Source organism: Taudactylus pleione, unplaced genomic scaffold (genome assembly GCF_031769625.1).
Source record: "Taudactylus pleione unplaced genomic scaffold, aTauple2 ptg000579l, whole genome shotgun sequence".
Lineage (NCBI taxonomy): Eukaryota > Metazoa > Chordata > Amphibia > Anura > Myobatrachidae > Taudactylus > Taudactylus pleione.
The window spans coordinates 2,098,445-2,121,275 of record NW_028284981.1 but is presented as its reverse complement, the minus strand read 5'-3'; the positions used below and the strand labels follow the sequence as shown (position 1 = coordinate 2,121,275).

At 45.2% G+C, this 22,831-nt stretch overlaps 1 protein-coding gene across 13 annotated transcripts in view; it reads right to left on the bottom strand.

The window, feature by feature from the left end:
* The window catches only part of DNM1 (dynamin 1), a 131,799-nt gene that overhangs the window by 63,070 nt on the left and 45,898 nt on the right, over positions 1-22,831 (bottom strand). For all 13 annotated transcript variants that reach the window (XM_088453341.1, XM_088453340.1, XM_088453335.1 and 10 more), the window contains exons 2-5: positions 12,190-12,263; positions 7,666-7,815; positions 7,011-7,214; positions 5,924-6,022 (exon numbers count right to left, since the gene is read on the bottom strand). In XM_088453341.1, the coding sequence (XP_088309467.1) occupies positions 5,924-6,022; positions 7,011-7,214; positions 7,666-7,815; positions 12,190-12,263 (527 nt within the window). The remainder of the gene's footprint in view (positions 1-5,923; positions 6,023-7,010; positions 7,215-7,665; positions 7,816-12,189; positions 12,264-22,831) is intronic.

Genomic DNA, 22,831 nt, shown 5'->3' with positions numbered 1-22,831 from the left:
ATTTATAGAATCAGATAACGGTTCAGGGAGATGGAGAAAATAATATTGTCGACTTTCCCGATGCTTGTTTTATCGTCACCTTCAGTAATTCGGCCAGTGATTCTGTGAGCACCTGCCCCTCCCCCATTCTGTGGTATCCATTTGACTAGTCGACATGAAGAAGTCTGGCACATTGTAAATGTCGACAGTCAAAGGGTTAAAGTGGTCATTAGGCCGACCGCCTATATGTAGAATTGGGTTATGGTCGACATGGTTAAATGGTCGACACGTTCAAAAGGTCAACAATTAACATGTCAACATGGTTTTTTGATGATATTTAGGGTTAGGCTAAAATAATAAAAAAAAAAAACATGTCCACTTTTTGAATGTGTCCACCATTTAAACATGTCGACTTAAATACATGTCTACATATTAGTGGTCAACCATCTGACTGTGGACATTCAGTACCTGCCGATCTTCCGGTGTTGATCGTCTGATTGTCGACCTTCAGTCTGTCGACCAGTCATACCACACCCCATTCTATAAGGTTCGGTTTGTTAATCAGTCATTTTGGGGCTCCCTGAATGTGTGCAGGAAAAGTCAAACGCACAGAAAGAGCTGATTTCCATGCATATGTTTTTTGTCGGTCCAGCAGAACGTGACTAACATGTACCCCAGGGGTAAGCCGAAGTAACAAATGTGTATTATTGCACCCCTCCATAGCCTAGGCGGCCTCCACTTCGTATAATGTAACAGCCACACTAATGATTAAGGGGTCTATTTATCAAGCAGTATAAAGCGTGGAGATGTGGACCAGTGGAGAAGTTGTCCATAGCAACCAATCAGCTCCTACCTATTATTTTATAGACTGCACTTGATAAATGCTAAGTCAAAGCTGATTGGTTGCTATGGGCAACTTCTCCACTGGCACACTTCTCCACGCTTTTCACTGCTTGATAAATAGGCCCCTTAATAACTATCAGGTAGAGATGTCAGTCCACCATAGGTCAATCAGTTGCAGCTAGATAATTCTGTACACACTAGGACGACAGATCGGCCTTGTGGGCCTGATACAGAGATGGACGGTAACGCATACGCTAGCTAGTGCATACTCAGGAAATGACCCCGACACGCCCGCATTTTGGCCGGAACTCCCCGTAGCCACCCACATAACAGTCTCTTCCTGTCAATCAGTTGCGAGTGAATTCTCACAGCGTGCGCTATCGCAATTCATTCGCAGCGCATGCGCAATGCGGCTGCAACGCATGTGCAGACCACCGATAATCGCTCAAGTGTGAGAACAGCGGAATAGCGTTCAGTTCTGAATCAGGCCCTATATGACGATTGGTAGGTGCATACACACTTACCAATCACCGGCACCAGGGACATGTAGTCAGGGTAGGCAAAGTCTCCCCTGTCATACTCCCTCCACTATCATACTCCCTGTCAGGGGCGTATTTATAATGGGTGCACCACACACCCTGCACCCCATATTATACTTACCATTCTGGAGTCCCACGTCGGGGCCAGTGTCAGCACTGTAAAAAAAACGCCTGGAAAATGGCTGCCGCACCCATTTTCCCAGCGTTTTGTGCACTCAGTATGGAAAACACAGGGAAAATGGCCGCCCCGACCATTTTCCCTGTAGACTCTGGGCACAGCTGAGCTCAGTGCGCTGCCGGCCGCCGGACTGAGAGAAGGGGGCCCGGGACAGACACTGCACACGGGCCCCTGCCTCTCTTGAAACGCCCCTGCTCCCTGTCATGCTCCAGAGTTTTCATATACATGTGTGCCTCCCTAGCCATTGACCTCAACGCACGTCACTGGCCGGCACATGATTGACGCCACAACTGGGTGGGTTTTTACATGTGCCCACCCAGTTCAGCTATCAATCACCGACGGCCTCTGTGGAAAGTGTACGGGTAGGCGGTTGACTGCCCGTACACACAGCACGATATGCCGACATAGCTGCAGATCTATTGCCCATTAACTGTGCTGCACAGCCAACGCAATATGTCTTTGAACGACATCGTTCACAGACATATCGCTAGTACATACCCAGCATAAGAGGCTACAATATCTGCATACGGATGTATACGAACATTTATCTGGTGCGCTTGTACGAAAATTTTACGTAAATAATGCAGTTGGAGATCCAACTCTACGTCAGCGACTGTGTCCACATAATTAGCCGTTAATCTGAATGTGATTGTTTGCTGTGCAGGAAAAAGTCTCTGTGGCACAAGCTCATTCATTTTGTAAAACAAAAATGACTTCACGTGCATAAAATCCATCTTTAGGTTTTATAAAAGATTTTGTGACATGGGCCGTGATACAGAGGAGGGATCAGTCATGGTCGTGTCTGCGTCTTCATGCTGATGCCGCAAACGATCATTGGAAAAAGAATTGGCTGATTGGTTTGGTTACACCAAACATGATTGATATAACCAACGAGTTGGAAGAACCGTTTTCCAAATTTTTTCCAGCACTAATGGACAATTATTGCTCAGAACCATCCAGTGTCAGATAGATATTCAACCAAAACCAGTACTGTATATCCCAGCTGTATTGATGGTAAAATTATACAGTATACATTTTGTCTATTAATAAATATACTATGCAAGAAACAAGAGAGCGACTGTTTGTGACTGAGAATGTTAAAACTCAATTTTATATGCCATAAGTGCCTCCTTGTAATCAGCAAATCTATTAAATTGCGTATTACGTATAAGATTTGGGGACCTTTCCTGGTCTGACAGCAGTGTTCTAACCTGAGGTTATATTGTCACATTCAGTACCAACATATAATGGAAATGCTTATGTATGATATCATTATAGATTTATATTAAAAACAATTCACTTGTATAATTTGATTTACTATATGTTTTTATTTATTTACATGTAAATGGGTGACTGCAAATATCAGGCAGCGCTGGGTGTTGGTGACAGCGCTGGGAGCTGGAGACAGAGATGAGTTCTGAAGATAGCGCTGGGTGTTGGTGACAGAGGTGACTATTGCAGGCAGCACTGGGTGTTGGTCATAGCGCTGAGAGCTGGTGACAGAGATGACTACTGCAGGCAGCACTGGGTGTTGGTCATAGCGCTGAGAGCTGGTGACAGAGGTGACTATTGCAGGCAGCACTGGGTGTTAGTCATAGCGCTGAGAGCTGGTGACAGAGGTGACTATTGCAGGCAGCACTGGGTGTTGGTCATAGCGCTGAGAGCTGGTGACAGAGGTGACTATTGCAGGCAGTGCTGGGTGATGGTGATAGCGCAGAGAGCTGATGACAGAGGTGACTATTGCAGGCAGCACTGGGTGTTGGTCATAGCGCTGAGAGCTGGTGACAGAGGTGACTATTGCAGGCAGTGCTGGGTGATGGTGATAGCGCTGAGAGCTGGTGACAGAGGTGACTATTGCAGGCAGTGCTGGGTGATGGTGATAGCGCTGTGTGATGGTGACAGAGGTGAGAGTTGCAGGCAGCGCTGGGTGTTGATGTTAGCGCTGGGAGTTGGTGACAATCTATGAAACAGGTATGACGACCCTATTATACCTGCAAAACAAATTTATCACTGATGTTCTGATTCTTCCGAATATGTGGCGCCACCCAAAGCGCGATGTCTCCTCCCTGAGCCTCTCGGTGATGTCATCCTTCTCCTGCTGCAGTTGTTTCAATTCAGCTTTTTTCTGTTTGATTTCGGCTTTTAGGTCTTTTTTACGCTGCTTTAGCGCTTTCACTCTGTCCTCAACCGTTTCCATGGTCTCCTCCTGCTTGTACTCGCTCTCTGTAACCAGGCTGCCATTGGCGATGTTGCTGTGGTCTTCCCCCAGTGGGGGTCACCTATGGGTTCTCCTATGTCAGCGCTGTCACTTTGCTGCCTCTCATGGTGGGTACATACCGATGCATATTCCATCTGCATTCTCTGCCATCCTTTATAGCGGTTCCTATGATGGTAAATTGTGCCACCAAACATGGAGATTTCAACCTTATCATCCTCTGTGGTCACCTTTAAATTCTCCTCTTCATCTGCCAGATCAGTCAGCTGTCTAAAACAGTATTGGTAATCTATACCTAGATGTTCTCCATCATATTGGGTCTTAAACTCCGCGATTACTACATTATTGACAGGTTGTTGTTCCTCCATCTCGGGGGTCTATTTACTAAGCAGTGTTAGGAGATAAAGTGAAAAGTGATAAGGAAGTGATAAGGTGCCAGGAAATCAGCTCCCAACTGTCATTTTTCAAACACAGCCTGTGAGATGACAGTTGGGAGCTGATTGGCTGGTACCTTATCACTTTCTTATCACTTTTCACTCTGTCTCCTAACACTGCTTAGTAAATAGACCCCTTAATTTGCTGTTCTTCCACACTCTGGGCAGCAGACTCATATGTGACGTCGCTGTCAGAGCCATACATCTCCTCATAAGCTTCTCCTACCTCCTGATACTCAGTATAGAATTCAGGATCTTCATCTTCTTCCACATCGTCAGTAATAGTCTCCTCTATATAGTTTTCCTCAGAGGAATCCATTTTAGAATAATTATAACAACTTGATGTAATCAAGATCGAGCACCAAGAAATTGCTGCTTACTGTAAGTGAGTCCGCAGCAAGACAGGGGTCTCACAGTGGTCAGTGCTTTAGTTTACTTCTGTTACAAACACCAATACCTGTCCCTGTTTGTATTTGATTTTGTTAATAAAGCTTATATTGTTGTAAGAAAAAAAGACAAAAATATAGTAGCAATGAAACCTCTTATTTTATCTTTATGAATAAAAAGTTGAATTTTACTCATAAAAAAAAAAAAAACCCACTGAAACACTGTTCCCACTGACTCTCATGTATAGTTCAATAACCTCTGCATTTTGGAAATGATGGAAATTGCTGAAACACCTGAGACCGGCTGAATAAACCTCTGCTACTGTAGCCATAAGCTGCGTACACACGTATCGATTTTGTAAATGAACGATTTTAGTAAACGATTTTCGTTCACTTTTTCAAGGGAAAAATGAACAATAATCGTTAACGAAAATCGTTCATTTACAAAATGTAATGAACGATTTTTTTTTTAACTATAAACGATTTTTGCATATTCCCTTAATGAAAATCGTTGAGTTGGTCAGTCTGACTGAACTACCACACTGACCATAAATAATTTGATGTAGCGCTGGACTACCAACCCGTGGCACCCCTGCAAGTGCCCTACGGATTCCCAGGGTGCCACGGCACCCAGTTTAGGAACCACTGCCATAACCTAAACATATCATTGAAACGTGGCAGCTAGTGCAGTTAAGTGCTTAAAAATATCAGTTGCGAAAGATTTAAAAAGAGCGGAAACCACAAATATATTCTACATTGAATCAAATGTGTTTAGCGCAGGAAAATGTATATGTTTAAAACAGCTCTTATCTCAGGCTAGGAGAACACTCAGTGGGTTGCCTCTGCACTATGCCATATTTTTCATGATGTCCTTCCTGGCCACCTTCCCCATGATGTTATACCCTCGCCTCCAATGATGATCTTGCTTACCATTAGGGCACACCTCCACACAATGGTATTATTAATAATCATTATTAATCAAATAATAATATAGATATATTTGTATCTCAATATTGACTTATAAAACGGAAAATAAATATGGGATGAGAGTCCATTTAAGCTAAAAAACCAAATACGGGTAACTTGACTTCTCATATATTATTTTTTTTTTGTTTACTCTGATCCCATTGCAAGTTAGCTGAAAGGAGACAATATTCCTGCAAGACCTGTAAGATGCAAGGTTTCATACAGCCAGTGGCGTATCTATAATGGGTGCAGGGAATCTACTGCACCGCTAGATATAAGAGGGGACCCGCAAGGAGTCTGCACACGAGCCCCCTCCTCTCTTAAAAAGCCCCTGGCCTACAGCTGCCTTGGTGAGACATTTGTAGAATGTAGTGGCCTCTCACCTCTTCTCAAAGGTAATAGCTTATTCTCCAAGACATCCCTGGCATCAGTTCCTTCATCCATCAAGTCCAGCTTGGTTATGACACCAATTGTGCGTTGCCCTGCACAAGAAATGGGACAGAGGTGTTATATTTCCATTATGGTGCCCACTCCATGTACAGTGTTCTCAGAACTGAACAGAGATGTATGTTAGGAATTATGTTGATGGGGAAATATACATTATAATGTATTGTACATACACTCACATGAGCTTTTACATGCATATATATAGTAATAACCATAATTAATACAAAAAATGCTATTAGATAAACGAAATGACTGTATAGGAGTGGAGAGGGTTAAACTTCCTAGGCTGGGGGCGGACTGCAGTGGGGAATCATGTGTCATGTAGGGCCAATGGGTTTTTAGGGTTGTAGTTTCTAGCAGGGATATCAGTTTGTTGGAGGCGGAGTCAGCCTCTTTTGTTCCTGTCTTCCCACCCTCCCTCCCTAAAGTTTATTTTTATGGGCTCTTTTTGATTTGGGTTTGGTGATTGTTTCGTTGGCTATTTTAGGCGGGAAAGAACGGCAGGTTACCTATTAGCACTGTGAATATTTGTTTACTCATTGTTTTGCTCACCTTCGTTGACTCATAAAGTCTGCTGGACCACCCTGCCGGGGGCAGCATCATCACCTTACCGGGTGGGTAGTCAAGATAGAAGGCTTGAGCGTATTGTGTTGTGGTTGGAGTGTTTATAGTGTTAGGCTTGGGCTATTGTTGTTAGCCGTTCTTTCTTTGCCACCATATTTAAATTAATTTAATTAATATAGTAACTAATACATTATAAGTTTTTAAATAAATAGCTAACAAATTCTGCCAAATACAAGTCTCCGTGTCTTTATTTCAATTGAGTATGTTATTGTCACTGATTCACACGCAGGTCAATCCTCAGACGATGGGAAGTTTATATTAGTGACACTATGGCTTCAACTGGACGAATTCATAGAAGCAATAGAACAACCAGCATAATGAAACAGAAGTATACGCGATGAAAGTAACGAAGCAATGGGTAAGGTGGCAGCGCATGCAGTGCCAATTGCTTGGACAGACCTTGAGGATCCACTTCTTTGGCAATTTTCAAGGCATCAGAGTTTGCCAGGTCAGAGTTAGCTGGAGATACGGCAAGAATCAGGCAGTTCTCCTTGGTAACGAACTGACTGAGCATTTCACGGATCTGAAACTCGATATCCGCTGGCTGGTCACCCACTGGGACTTTGGTCATACCCGGAAGGTCGACCAGAGTCAGGTTAAGCACTGGGGAGGAAAGGTGAAATAACAAAGGTTATATTTTAGGCTTGCATTGGACACAGTGGAGGCAGGGGTTGGCTCAGCACACAAAATGGCCACCGCCAGTTTGACAGGTTTATTTTACGCCACCTGTGGCCCAAGAGCCATTGCCAAACTCCATCTTAGAGCATGCACTGGTTGCCAGGGGACAACGGAGTCTGATAATAACCGGAAAGCCACATGTCACATATCTCTGACACTTTGCTCTGTGTTACAGAGTTGTTCAGAAATATCCAGAGCAATGAATCGACGATATGTAGGATTTTTATCGCCCAAATGATAACATCCCTTATTGTCACAATTAAACAACAATACTCAGCTGCTCCAGTGAGCGGCTAGTGAGCCTTTAAGCCTTTTGTCCATTGATAAACTAGATGCATATTTCTTGGCTATATGGTCCAATGATTGGTAGACTCACCATTTGGAGAATAGACCCGAAGGTTAATTGGCACAGGAGAGATGCCCTTGTTTGTTCCGGTGAGCCGATCAGTCTCAGACTCGATTTCCATTCGGATCTCCTCAAAGTCCGTGAACTTCTTCCCCTTACACTGCAAGAACTCCCCATATTCTGTAATACATAAATACATCAGGATAGAAAAGCTAAAAATGAACACACATTTATACCGTACATCAGCGCTAATACAAAACACATAAGCATAGCATACAAATGAGGGGACAGCCTTTGTTACAGACTACACAGAGGTGCAAAACACATACTGCCAAATACCTATTCACAATCCTACGTAACTGAAACTTTCTAGTCTCTGGGTAAAATGTATAACTGGGTCCCGCTCCTCTGTAAAATATAACAGCACAGTATACAGGGGCACTGGATATTACAGACAGAATGTGACATCGCTGTAGTATGTTACATAGCACAGAATACAGGAACACAAGTCATCATGGAGCTGTAGAGAGGCAATGGCCATCACAGGGCAGTATAAACTATATCATCAGTATAAAGGTGCTCAGTACAGGATATGGGGCACAAGCCATCACAGGACAGGATAAACTATATCATCAGTATAAAGGTGCACAGTACAGGATATAGGGGCACAAGCCATCACAGGGCAGTATAAACTATATCATCAGTATAAAGGCGCTCAGTACAGGATATAGGGGCACAAGCCATCACAGGGCAGTATAAACGATATCATCAGTATAAAGGTGCTCAGTACAGGATATAGGGGCACAAGCCATCACAGGGCAGTATAAACTATATCATCAGTATAAAGGTGCACAGTACAGGATATAGGGGCACAAGCCATCACAGGGCAGTATAAACTATATCATCAGTATAAAGGCGCACAGTACAGTATGTAAGGGCACAAGCCATCACAGGGCAGTATAAACTATATCATCAGTATAAAGGCGCACAGTACAGGATATAGGGGCACAAGCCATCACAAGGCAGTATAAACTAGATCATCAGTATAAAGGCGCACAGTACAGGACATAGGGGCACAAGCCATCACAAGGCAGTATAAACTATATCATCAGTATAAAGGTGCACAGTACAGGATATAGGGGCACAAGCCATCACAGGGCAGTATAAACTATATCATCAGTATAAAGGTGCACAGTACAGTATGTAAGGGCACAAGCCATCACAGGGCAGTATAAACTATATCATCAGTATAAAGGCGCACAGTACAGGATATAGGGGCACAAGCCATCACAGGGCAGTATAAACTATATCATCAGTATAAAGGCGCACAGTACAGGATATAGGGGCACAAGCCATCACAAGGCAGTATAAACTATATCATCAGTATAAAGGAGCACAGTACAGGATATAGGGGCACAAGCCCAACAGAAGGAGGTAGGTATACTCTCTTTCTCCTACCCTTACCCCTCCCTCCCCGCAGCCTAAACCTAACCATCCCCCCAATACCTAAACCTAACTTCCCTCCCCTGCAGCCTAAACCTAACCCTTCCCCCCCCCTTCCCCCCAGTGCCTAACCCTAACTCTCCTCCTAACCCCAATACTTACTGGACTCGAATCCCTATGCTGGAAGACCGGCAGTGAAGATCCCGACAGGTAAGTATTTTATGTATTTACTAACCTAACCTACTAACCTACTAACCTAACCACCCTCCCTTAGGGGTGCCTATCCCTAACCTCCCCCCCAAGTGCCTAACCCCCCTGTAAGTGTCTAACCCTAACTCCCCCTTCCCCTAGCCTACCCCTAACCCTCCTGGGGGGGTGCCTACCCCTAAGTCCCCCCCGGTTGCCCTAACCTAACCCTCCCCCAGCGCAGCTTTCCACGCCTGCCGCCCGTCTTACCTTCGATCGGGATTTTGCCGCCTGTCATTAGACCCCTGCCGGGATTAGACAGTCGGAAAGCCGGCGGTCGGCATTTCGACTGTCGGCTTTCTGTCTGCATCCCATACCTACTGTGAGGATGCCGGCGCCAGGATTCTGACCGGTGTCGGGATTTCAGCACCTGCATTCTGAGCTCTGGCATCCTGACAGCCGAGATAATAACTACATCCCATCCGAAAAGACATGATCAATTTAGTAAAGAGTACAAATAGGCAACTACAATGCTATATCCTGTACGTTAACTTCCAAGGAAAGACCTTACTGTGCATAAAGCGTGCAGGAGGGGGAAGGGTTATAAGAGAGAAATCTATGGTCAAGGGCTTATTGAAAGTTTTACATACTTCCCGACATTTTATATAACTAAAGAAGGACACTTAAGCTCTGTGTAAACAGCCACTCTTTAGCTTGGCTTAGTGAGTAAGTGCACATATTGGAAGGTGTTCAGATTCCTAATACCATAAAACACAACTTACTATACTTGGCCATAAATACCAATCACTAATCTACAGACTACTATAATGCAGGCCTAATGTCAGATGTAAGACAATTAGGAGTCACTGAGGAGTACCATGTCCATATATAAATACAAGGCTGCTGTCGAAGTGATTTTATATAGGTAACGAAACCTGTGGTGACTTCTGTTAATTTTTGTACACGATTAGCAGTTCCATGACAAACATCGACATATTTCAGTATTACATTTTTATGTATTATGTTGTTTTTGTTTTGTTTTTTTCAATTACGTATTTTTATTGAAGGTTTTATAATAAGGAACAAATAAAAGAAAACATCAAACAGACACATAACACAGTGTAGATCAAATAACTGGTAAAATGAGATGAAATGCGAGCACAGATAAGGAACTGATATGAGCAATGTATAAAGAAAGATATATACAAATACAATTATAATGTATACTAAATGGGGCTATCACCGAACAGGAGGGTTAAGTAAGCATATAAACTTAATACTGTAGATCACGGAACAAAAAGAAGATACAATACTGTTTATAATATTTAAGAAAAATGTAAAAAGAAGTATATAAAACAGATAAGGAAAAAAAAACAAGGTGATGGGAGACACCCAGTAAACTTGTCCAAAGGAAGTAAACTATACAGCAGTAAGAGACTCAAGAGCTCACCCAAATGTTTGCCAGAGGGCCCAGACTCTATGAAATGTAAGAGGACACTTTCTCTTAAGGTACATGAAGCATTTATTAAGACGGTAACATTAACCAGGTTCACCCAGAAGGGAAAATGGGGAGGATGAGGAGCCATCCAGGTTCGGTTAATACATACACAGGCCAAAACGAGAAGATTATTAACATATAACTGTAAGGAGGAGTTAAGCAAATACGCCAGGCCAAGACCAAAGAGACAAACATGAGGATCGCGTAGGGGAATCCGTATCCCAGTGTCTTTTATAGTGACAACCTAAGACCAGAAAAAGACAACTTGAGGACAGGATGCCAGAAATCAGCAGAAGGGGCTGCACAATTGGGATAGGTATCCGAAGACAAGCCCCAAAACCATGAAGCCGGACAGGGGTCCAGTAAACCCTATTGAGGAGATAGAGCTGGATTTGCCCTTACCTCGCATACGCTGTGGCAGCCCAAGGGGCAAGGGCGTTGAGAGGGGGGGGAGCGGGTACTACTTACCTGGGCTTGTTGGAGGGCTTCGGCTTGAGTCAGCTGCTAAGGGGGACATTGTACTGGTGCCCCCTGTGCGGCCGAGCGGCGTCGAAAAACTATATTTGGACTTTTTGTGAAGGGGTCCCAGATTTGGCCACGGCCCATCAGTACTTGGACCCGTGGTCGCTCTTGGCGGCCCTGCCAAGGGGAACCCAGCAAATGATGTTGTTATTTTTTTATTTTTTTTATGAAATATGCGAATGTTATGAGTATGTGACAGAGCTTTATATTGTGAGACGACTGTGCAGGGGCAGGGACTTCTGGGAATAGAGTAAAGTCTGAGGTAAATTATATGTAGGAAATTTGGAATGAAGAAGAGAATCCGAAAGTATCATTCAAACACAGTATATGGACAAGTGTGAAGCATTCCATCTTTTCCGCTCTATGGCACAGGTGAGGAATGTCCTAAAATGGTCACTGGTGGTTTCACAGGCTGACAAAGACAATGCATGTACTTCCCAGCTGCTGCTAGGTGTATTCACACTACTCACACCTATGATGTATACATCAGACCCATTACAGTGAATGCTGGAGGAAAATACAGACACATAACCGTTGGGTTTAAGACCATCAGTCACGAGGATATGATTAGGATCACATTAACCGTAGGGATTTCTGTGTTTCTTTTCAGGTGAATGTGGCATAAATCAGGTCATTTGTGCCTTCAATAAGGAATCATTGATTGTAGGATATTGGAGGACATGTATCAAACCTTCTAAAGAGCACACTTGGAGAAGCTGCCCATTGCAACCAATCGGCTTCTACCTGTCATTTTATACAATGTACTAGATGAATGATAGCAATAATCTGATTGGTTGCTATGGGTAACTTCTCCAAGTGTTCTCTTTAGAAGGTTTTTTACATATCACCCTATGTTATGAAAGCATGACCAAGTTAAATCCCTTCCTGGGTCTTAGTTATCTCACCTGTCGGGCTGGTCACCAGCTGCAGGACAAGTGGTCTGCGGGTGACAATTCCAGATCCACGGGGCAGGAAATCCCTGAAATTAAACAAAAAATGACGATAAGGGGAATATTCCACAATATAACACATTGTCTTGCAGATAGGGTTATCAGGCACGCCGTAGATGACGTGATATTCTGTTGTAGCTGCACCTTTCACACTCTACCCCTGCAGTACCCTGTAATGTAATTGTATATGTAGTATTCTCACGCACAAGGTAATGTCACTGTGCACACTGTATCACCAGGATGTGGTGTCTCTGTCACAGCTTACAGAAGCTCAGGTTTTCTGACACAAAGCCAGTGACAGTACTATATACCCCTGCTGACTTTATGAAGGACATAGGGGAGATAGGAGATCACATGGCACTTTCAATCCTTATTTTTATTTGTTCAAAGGGATCAGAGATCCATGGAAACTTCTCTTCTCCTCTGCATCTCACTTATGGCCAGATGCACCACTGAAGTAAGACAACATGGGTAAATGAGAACAGCTTGTGTGCAGATACCTGCACTGTACAGTGATGTCGCCCATAGGAATCAAACAAATTCTGACTTTAATGTTGCAGTTGCATTGTGTGAGGATCTTATTTTATTAAATCTAAATGTTATGTTCTTCCGTGAGTATCCTACATGTAAAATGCCCAATTAGCTAAAGCCCCAGTTCATCCCTGTACTGCACTATGCGCTGTACCTGCATATTAGTGTACTGTGCACACTTGTTTATTACTCAACTGTGCATACCTGTGTATTCCTCAACTGTGCATGTACCTGCATATTAGTGCACTGTGCACACCTGTGTATTATTGCATTGTGCATGTACCTGTGTATTAGTACACTGTGTGTACCTGTGTATACCTGTGTATTACTGCATTGTGCATGTACCTGCAAAAATGCACTGTGTGTGTACCTGTGTATTACTGCACTGTGCATGTACCTGCATATTAATGCACTGTGTGTACCTGTGTGTTACTGCACTGTACATACCAGTGTATTACTGCACTGTGTATGTACCTACATATTAATGCACTGTGTGTGTACCTGTGCATTACTGCACTGTGCATGTGCCTGCATATTAAAGCACTGTGCATACTGTACCTGTGAATTACTGCACTGTGCATGTACCTGCATATTAATGCACTGTGTGTACCTGTGTGTTACTGCACTGTACATACCAGTGTATTACTGCACTGTGCATGTACCTACATATTAATGCACTGTGTGTGTACCTGTGCATTACTGCACTGTGCATGTGCCTGCATATTAAAGCAATGTGCATACTGTACCTGTGAATTACTGCACTGTGCATGTACCTGCATATTAAAGCACTGTGCATACTGTACCTGTGTGGTACTGCACTGTGCATGTACCTACATATTAATGCACTGTGTGTGTACCTGTGCATTACTGCACTGTGCATGTGCCTGTGTATTAAAACACTGTGCACACCTGTGTATTACTGCACTGTGTATGTACCTGCATATTAAAGCACTGTGCATACTGTCCCTGTGTATTACTGCACTGCGCATGTACCTGCGTATTAAATCACTGTGTGTATACCTGTGCATTACTGTACTGTGTATGTACCTGCGTATTAAAGCACTGTGTGTGTACCTGTGTATTACTGCACTGTGTATGTACCTGCGTATTAAAGCACTGTGTGTGTACCTGTGCATTACAGCACTGTGCATGTACCGACGCATTAAAACACTGTGTGTGTACCTGTGTATTGCTGTACTGTGCATGTACCTGCGTATTAAAGCACTGTGTGTACCTGTGTATTACAGCACTGTACATGAACCTGCGTATTAAAACATTGTGGGTGTACCTGTGTATTACTGCACTGTGCATGTGCCTACATATTAATGCACTGTGGGGGTCATTCAGACCCGCTCGCGAGCGCAGGACGCTCGCAAGCTGGTCGATGTTGCCCCACTGCGCATGCGCACGACGGAGGGAGCTCCGTCATGCGCATGCGCGAGACCCGGATAGCGACGGGCTCTCCGTCGCTCTGGGTCTCGCACCAAAGGGGGCGTGCTGTCGATGTTGATTGACAGCACGCCCCCTTTGGTGGGCGTGCCGGGGGCGTGGCTGCCAGACGGAGGCGTTCCCATGGGAACGCCTACCGTCTGAAGCCGGCCCCACTGACATCACTAGTGATGTCAGTGGGAGTGATTTTGGCTCTGATAGAGCCAAAATCACTCCTGGGCTTGCGGCAGCGAGACCCTACCGCAGGGTCTCCGTCGCAAGCCCGATGGTCGTGATGGTCTTGACCATCGCGACCATCATCATGGACGCTCGCATAAGCTGTGGGTGGTCACCCACAGCTATGCGAGCGTCCAGGAGGACGCTCCATTTTCATGGAGGAGGGCCCTGATTCAGAGCGAGCGCTCTGGTCAGAGCGTTCGGCTCTGAATCAGGCCCTATGTGTATATTATACCTGTGCATTACGGCACTGTGCATGTACCTGCATATGCGCTTGCGAGCGGGTCTGAATCAGGCCCTGTGTGTGTACCTGTGTGTTTCTGCACTGTGTATGTACCTGCATATTAAAGCACTATGCATATCTGTGTATTACTGCACTGTGCATGTACCTGCATATTAAAGCACTGTGCATATATGTGTATTACTGCACTGTGCATGTACTTGATTATTAAAGCACTGTGCATATATGTGTATTACTGCACTGTGCATGTACTTGATTATTAAAGCACTGTGCATATCTGTGTATTACTGCACTGTGCACGTACCTGCATATTAAACCACTGTGCATATCTGTGTATTACTGCACTGTGCATGTACCTGCATATTAAAGTACTGTGCATATCTGTGTATTACTGTACTGTGCATGTACCTGCGTATTAATGCACCGTGTGCGTACCTGTGTGTTTCTGCACTGTGGGGCTGATTCAGGAAGATCGCTATTCTGCTTATACGCACACAGCTGCGTTGCTAATATCATCAGTGCTATTTAAATGTTTGCATTCGCATTGCGATCGCAGCCTGACATAAAGACGCCCACTTCCCCTTACTCACATCCGTAAACTTGCCCAACATAGCGAAACAATCGGTAACATCGGATCCAAACGCAGAGTTAGGGAACCCCAGACCTCACTCAGGAATTGCTAACTTCTGCGCGCGCTATGAGTACTCTGGAGGCATCTGGTAGCGCAGTGGATAATTTATGCACGCCCGCGCATTGGCACGCCTGCGTTCGCACGACCACCCCCCTTCACCACCCACAAACGGCACTTCCTGTCAATCACTCTGTCGTTCTGCGTAGCCTCTGCGTACGTAGTTCTGACCGCAGCGTCAGTGCATTGCTGCACTGTGCATGTACCTGCGTATTAAAGCACTGTGTGTATACCTGTGTATTACTGCACTGTGTATGTACCTGCATATTAAAGCACTGTGTACCTGTGTATTACTGCACTGTGTATGTACCTGCGTATTAAAGCACTGTGTGTGTACCTGTGTATTACTGCACTGTGTATGTACCTGCGTATTAAAGCACTGTGTGTGTACCTGTGCATTACAGCACTGTGCATGTACCTGCGCATTAAAACACTGTGTGTGTACCTGTGTATTGCTGTAATGTGCATGTACCTGCATATTAAAGCACTGTGCATACCTGTGTATTGCTGTACTGTGCATGCATGTACCTGCGTATTAAAGCACTGTGTGTACCTGTGTATTACAGCACTGTACATGTACCTGCGTATTAAAACACTGTGTGTGTACCTGTGTATTACTGCACTGTGTATGTACCTGCATATTAAAGCACTGTGTGTGTACCTGTGTTTTACTGCACTGTGTATGTACCTGCGTATGAAAACACTGTGTGTGTACCTGTGTATTACTGCACTGTGTATGTACCTGCATATTAAAGCACGGTGTGTGTGCCTGTGTATTACTGCACTGTGCATGTACCTGCGTATTAAAGCACTGTGTGTGTGCCTGTGTATTATTGCACTGTGCATGTACCTGCACATTAAAACACTGTGGGCCTCATTCAGAGGCGGTCGGAGGATGCAAGCGGTCGCTCAGAAGCTGGGCGGCCACTTGCATCCTGACCGCACGCATCTGTTGCGGTCGTTAGGCTGTGGGTTAACACCCACAGCTCTAACAACCGCTCGGGTGATGGTCGCGATGGTCAGAGACCATCGCGACCATCGGGGCTTACGACGAGACCCTAGGTTAGGGTCTCACTTGTCGTAAGCCCCGGAGAGCTTCTGGCTCTGTCAGAGCCGGAAGCTCTCCACTGACATCACTAGTGATGTCAGTGGGGCCTCCCCCAAACGGCAGGCGTTCCCATGGGAACGCCTCCGTTTGGGCTGCCACCCCCCCGGCCCGCCTTCCAAACGAGGCGAGCTGTCAATCAACATCGACAGCTCGCCCCCTTTGGAAAGAGACCCGCTACGACCGGCGCTGTCGGTCTTAGCGGGTCTCACGCATGCGCACGAGGGAGCCGGCTCCCTCGTGCGCATGCGCACTGGCAAAACATAGAGGCGGCCGTGCAGTCGTAGACCTTACGGCCGCCTCTGAATAAGGTCCTGTGTGTGTACCTGTGTGTTGCTGTACTGTGCATGTACCTGCATATTAAAGCACTGTGTGTACCTGTGTATTACAGCACTGTGCATGTACCTGCGTATTAAAACATTGTGTGTGTACCTGTGTATTACTGCACTGTGTATGTACCTTGCATATTAAAGCACTGTGTGTGTACCTGTGTATTACTGCACTATGTATGTACCTGCATATTAAAGCACTGTGTGTGTACCTGTGTATTACTGCACTGTGTATGTACCTGCGTATTAAAGCACTGTGTGTGTGCCTGTGTATTACTGCACTGTGCATGTACCTGCACATTAAAACACTGTTTGTGTACCTGTGTATTGCTGTACTGTGCATGTACCTGCATATTAAAGCACTGTGCATACCTGTGTATTGCTGTACTGTGCATGTACCTGTGTATTAAAGCACTGTGTGTATAGTATATCTGTGCATTACGGCATTGTACATATACCTGCGTATAAAAACACTGGGCCTGATTCAGACCCGGTCGCTATGAGTGTACGCTCGCTCGATGTGTATGCAAATATTTGAAAGTGACGCGGCGGGGAGCGATCGCTCACCAAGGCATAAGCACGCCCATCTTACCTGTATGAGCGTTCGCTTTGTGTATGCAGACTCCCCTTAGCGAATGCAGAGACGCCCACTGCCCCAAATCATCTCCTGGAAGCTTATGAAATCATTGGTACATCGACCACTATCGGATGTGACCGCAGAGCTTGTGGTAGCTTTTTTCTACCGCAAGCATTGCGAGGAAAACAGAGTAAAAAAATGGCTGATGACGTGTACTATGACGCTGCCTGTTAATTATGCACGCCTCTAAAACGGCGTTGAAACACTCGGGCACGCCTGCTTTCGCACCTCCACTCCCCCGTTTTTACTGGACTGCCCCTGTTACCACCCACAAACGGCCTCTCCTGTCCCTCACTCTGCTGGGCTGGCTTTGCTGTACGAGCGAGGGATCAGCGAACGCACTGTGTAGTTTGCGCATGCGCACTGCGATGCATACGCAGATTAGCAACCATCGGCAATAGCAAGCGCACTGCGGATAGCGTCCAGGTCTGAATCAGGCCCACTGTGCATACCTGTGTATCACTGCACTGCGCATGTACCTGTGTATTAAAGCACTGTGTATACCTGTGCATTACTGTACTGTGTATGTACCTGTGTATTAAAGCACTGTGCATACCTGTGCATTACTGTACTGTGTATGTACCTGCATATTGATGAATTGTGTGTATAGTATACCTGTGCATTACGGCACTGTGCATGTACCTGCATATTAATGTACTGTGTATACCTGTGTATTACTGCACTGTGCATGAACCTGCATATTAATGCACTGTGTGTACACCTGTGCATTACGGCACTATGCATGTACCTGCATATTAATGCACTGTGTGTACACCTGTGCATTACAGCACTGTGCATACCTGTGTATTACTGCACTGTGCATGAACCTGCATATTAATGTGCTGTGTATACCTGTGTATTACTGCACTGTGCATGTACCTGTGTATTAAAGTACTGTGCATATCTGTGTATATTACTGCGCTGTACGTGTTTATTAATTTACTGTTTGCGTGTGCACCTGTGTCTCACTCAAAAATAGTTTAAAATTATTTTAATTAGCAAAATGGTTATATCATATGTAGCTTTTCTTTTGCAATGAAGAACAAAGATGCCATACAACAGTAAAGAGCTAATTTACCATGCCTGGCTGGCAGCTGCTGACAGTGACACCTAGTTCTGAGCCCAAACTTAATGCATGCAGTGCTATGATCACATAGATATATATATATATATCTTATCCATCTGCAACCTAATCAATACCCCAAGATCATGTGTGTCCTCTGCTCGTACCGGAGCCTTGTCTAAGTACACTCTACTTAATTATTCATTGGTTCTTGGATGCCAGTCAGGAAACACTAAGGTGAGTAGTATGTGTGCAGTGCCCAGGCACATACTGTATACCTGGATGACAATACCAAACACTGTACTGTGAGTCCTTTATGGTTATAAGTCACTGGACTGTGGACCTCAATCAGAGTCTCTTGCAAGCGGCTGCTCGCTCGTACGCGGCCGATGTTAACAGACCACGCATGCGTGCACTTCGTTGTGTGCATGTGCGTACGAGTCCTTGCGATCACAAAATCTGTCGCTTGTACGGCTTGCGAGCAGGAAGTGACTCCCGATAGTTGATTGACAGGAAAGGCAGTTTGTGGGTGGTAACAGGGGAAGGTGCTTGTGAACGGGGGAGTGGTTGTGCGAACGCAGGCGTGTCAGGCTACCAAAACGCCATTTAAAGGGCATGCATAGTTTACAAAGTAGCTTCATGGTACACGTCACCTGAATGTATTTCAGCCAGCACTGATCGCAGTGCTTGCGGCAGGCTAAGGCAACCCCAAGGGCTCCGAGCAGCTCCGATGGCTCTCGATGGTTCCGATTAATCCTTCAATTCCCGGAGATGACGTCTGTTGCGAGTGGCAAGGGGGCGTCTTTAGACACTTGCGAGCGCACTTTGCCGTAGCTCGCTAAAACATAGTGGGCTTCCTTACGAGACGCAGTGCGAGCACTTCGTTACAATATCCAGCCCCTTTTTGCCAGCGAGCGATCGCATCTTGCGACCAGAGTCTGAATGAGGTCCTGTGTGAGTGTCTATTAAGGTATGATACACTATACTATCGGTCAGAACTATGAACAGTACAGAACTGAGGTGTGTTACACAGCACTACACTGTGGATTAGCGTTATAAAAAGTCTTGTACTCTGGGTCAGGACAATAGGATAACGGGTGTAAATAATGTGCAGTACTGTATTGTGAGATAGTATGATATAAAATGGCCTATTTATTAATCTGGCAATATGGCTGATTTTCTATCTATCCTTATTGCAGCAATAGAAGAACAATTATCTCCACAATCTAATAATAAAATATCAATGGGGCACACAGGCCATGAGTAGTACGGCTTAAATTACTGCTTCGCCTGGCTAGTCTCAGACGATATATGCACGCGTGGCCCAGCTTGCCAGGTCAAACACGCGTAGTGGAACTGAAATCTCAGGCTTCCTGGTAGGATCAAGTACAGGCGTCCAATGAGCATGCTATAAGGCAGTGTTGGCTAACCTTGACACTCCAGCTGTTATGGAACTACATAACCCAGCATGCACTGCTACAGTTTTGCTATTAGGGCATGCTAAAACTGTGGCAGGGCATGCTGGGATATATAGTTCCACAACAGCTGGAGTGTCAAGGTTAGCCAACACTGCTATAAGGGAAACTTAGGGCCGTATTCAATTTGGAGCGAAAAAACGTTTTTGCAAGGTTCTTGGCGAAAATTTTGCCTGAAAACATATCTCCATATTCAATTCCAGTCCATTTTCTCCTGTACGAAAAGTGAATGCACTGAAATAGGCGATACTTTTTCTCCACAGAATAGCAGGAGAAAAGAAGTGCAAAATCTATATTTTAGGGTGCTGATGTTGTGAAACCACTTAAAACCCTTGGTACACCCCCCCCCCCAATTGTCAACTCACCCAAAAAAAATATTGAAAAAATTCCAGGAACATCCCAAAAACCGTCTTTGACATTTGGGCCGAAAAATGAAAAAAGTGGTGGGACAACGTCAAAAACTAGCGAATTAAGCTTCTGGGGTGCTCTAAGAAGGGGCCGAGTGTTTTTGGGATTGCAGGTGCTTGTATGCAGGAGGAATTTCACTTTTTCTAAAACTACACTTTAGAGACATTAAAATATGCTAGTACCCATTTACAAGCACCCCAAATTTGATGGAACTACTTATTTGCTCCAAAAACCACTGTTTTATGCCATTCTTCAACACTTTACCAAGACGCTAATACTGTCGCAAGCTATTACCACCACTTAAGTACCCCAACTAGTTCAATTAGGGCTAATACTAAACTACCATAATGATTTCCGAAGTCAGTCCACCTTTTTCAGGGGTACAGAGTGATTCCCCCAATTCAACCTGCTATTTTCGCCTGCTTTACATTCGCTGGGTTCCGTTTTCGCCTGTTTGGCAACTGAATACGGAGTAAATCGAGAGTGTGCACGAAAAGTTTTTGCGTCCAAAACTTTCTCGCCGATGCAAAACTAATTGAATGCAGCCCTTAGTGCTATTATCTTAACATCCAACCACCGGGCAGGCAGTGGTAATAGGGGGTCGGGAACAGAGACATTTTAAGTATATAAACTTCAAACCATTTTGGGCCCCCTCTGTGCCACCAGGTTCTTATAGAGACGCACAGGTGGGCATTCTGCCCCTGATATGCTCTACCACAAAGTCCTAGTCCCAAAGATACTAGTCCCAAATCTACATTCTTGCCTGATGCAATGCTCCCATGATGGAAATACCTCCAGATCAGCATCAGCCAGGGCACTCAGGGGCAAGGTCTCCAGGCAGGCCTCGTAGTAAAGTCATAGGAGGTCATCCCTATTGGCAGGACACTTGACTTTACTATTCCCATCATAGATTTGAGTCCAGGGGAGCAGAGTTTGTCTGTAGATTACTCTCTGCACTGCTCCCCACATCAGCCACCGATGTATCCTCTGACACAACACTACACTGCCAGAGAGGAAGAACAGAGAGTAGGAGATGAGACAAAGTGAAATGGATATAAGAGGAACGTGGCTTAAATAATACACTATACAACAGTGGGTCTCATTCAGACCTGCTCACAAGCGCCTATGCGCTCGCAAGCGGGTCGATGTAGAGGCCCTGCACACGAACAGCGGCCGCACCTCGTGTGCGCAAGCCCCGGAGCGAGAGAGGAATTCTCTCGCTCTGGGGCTTACTACGAAAGGGGCGGCTGTCGATGGTGATCGACAGCTCGCACCGTTTTGTAGGCGAGGTGGGGGGGTGGCTTGCCAAACGTAGCTGTTCCCGACGGAACGCCTGCCATTTGGGGGCGGCCCCACTGACATCACTCGTGATGTCAGTGGTGAGCTTCCGGCTCTAATAGAGCCGAAAGCTCACTGGGGCTTGCGGCAGACGAGACCCTACCACAAGGGTCTCGTCGCAAGCCCCGACGGTCGCGACGGTCTTGACCATCGCGACCATCAACCTGGCCACTCGCTAAAGCTGTGGGTGGTCATCCACAGCCTAGCAAGCGGCCAACGGCCGGGCCGAAAATTAGATGTGGTCGCCCTCATTCAGAGCGAGCGCTCGCATTTTGCGAGCGCCTCTGAATGAGGTCCTGTGTACGTTGGATTAAAACGATACACAGCAGCGTAAGGTGGGCTAACATGTTATATAGTATACAGTCATGTTCGATGAGTTAGAATTCTATACCTCGGTGTATGGTGTGTTAGAATTCTATACTAAAATAAATAGCTCAAAAGCAACAAGCCCTGGCTAGTGACTTGGAAGCCCAAGGGAGGCAATGTTCCCTTTAACCTATGAAGTTACAAAGATGAGGAATGGAACTGTGACAGTATAATCCCCGGCTATCTGGTAAACTAATCTCGTTGTGCATAATATCAATCTGTACCTTTAAGGTAAATCCGGATTAGAGGACAGAAAAAGAGAGATCAAGACTGGGGCAGGGAATTGTCATCAACACACTGCTACAGAAAAGTAAAAACTCCCTATACACAGTCACACACAAATCACAGCAATCAACGCAACAATCAACAGTGCTTCCTATTGGAGCCATTGCCGCTGCAGTACGGTGGCTGGCTGAATCCTGTATCTCTTCTGCCCACGGGCTGCCAGTCGCCACGCTGTTAATTCTATGACTACGGCATGAAATGGTTTCACCGGTTTCAGAGACTCAAGATTAACTGAAAGCCAGGAATATAGAAAGCAAAACAACTTTTATGTGTGTACATGTATTGAAATGAGTGGGATCATTACATTGCAATGCTGTTTACACTGATGTTCTCCTAACCCCACTTAAATGAATGGATAAACTGAAATGAACGTGAAAAGCTCGTTCTGTGGAGTTTCCCACTACTAGCTAAACAGACTAGCAAAAGAAACCTTTGACATTTGGTGGTTTATGTACTAAACATCAGG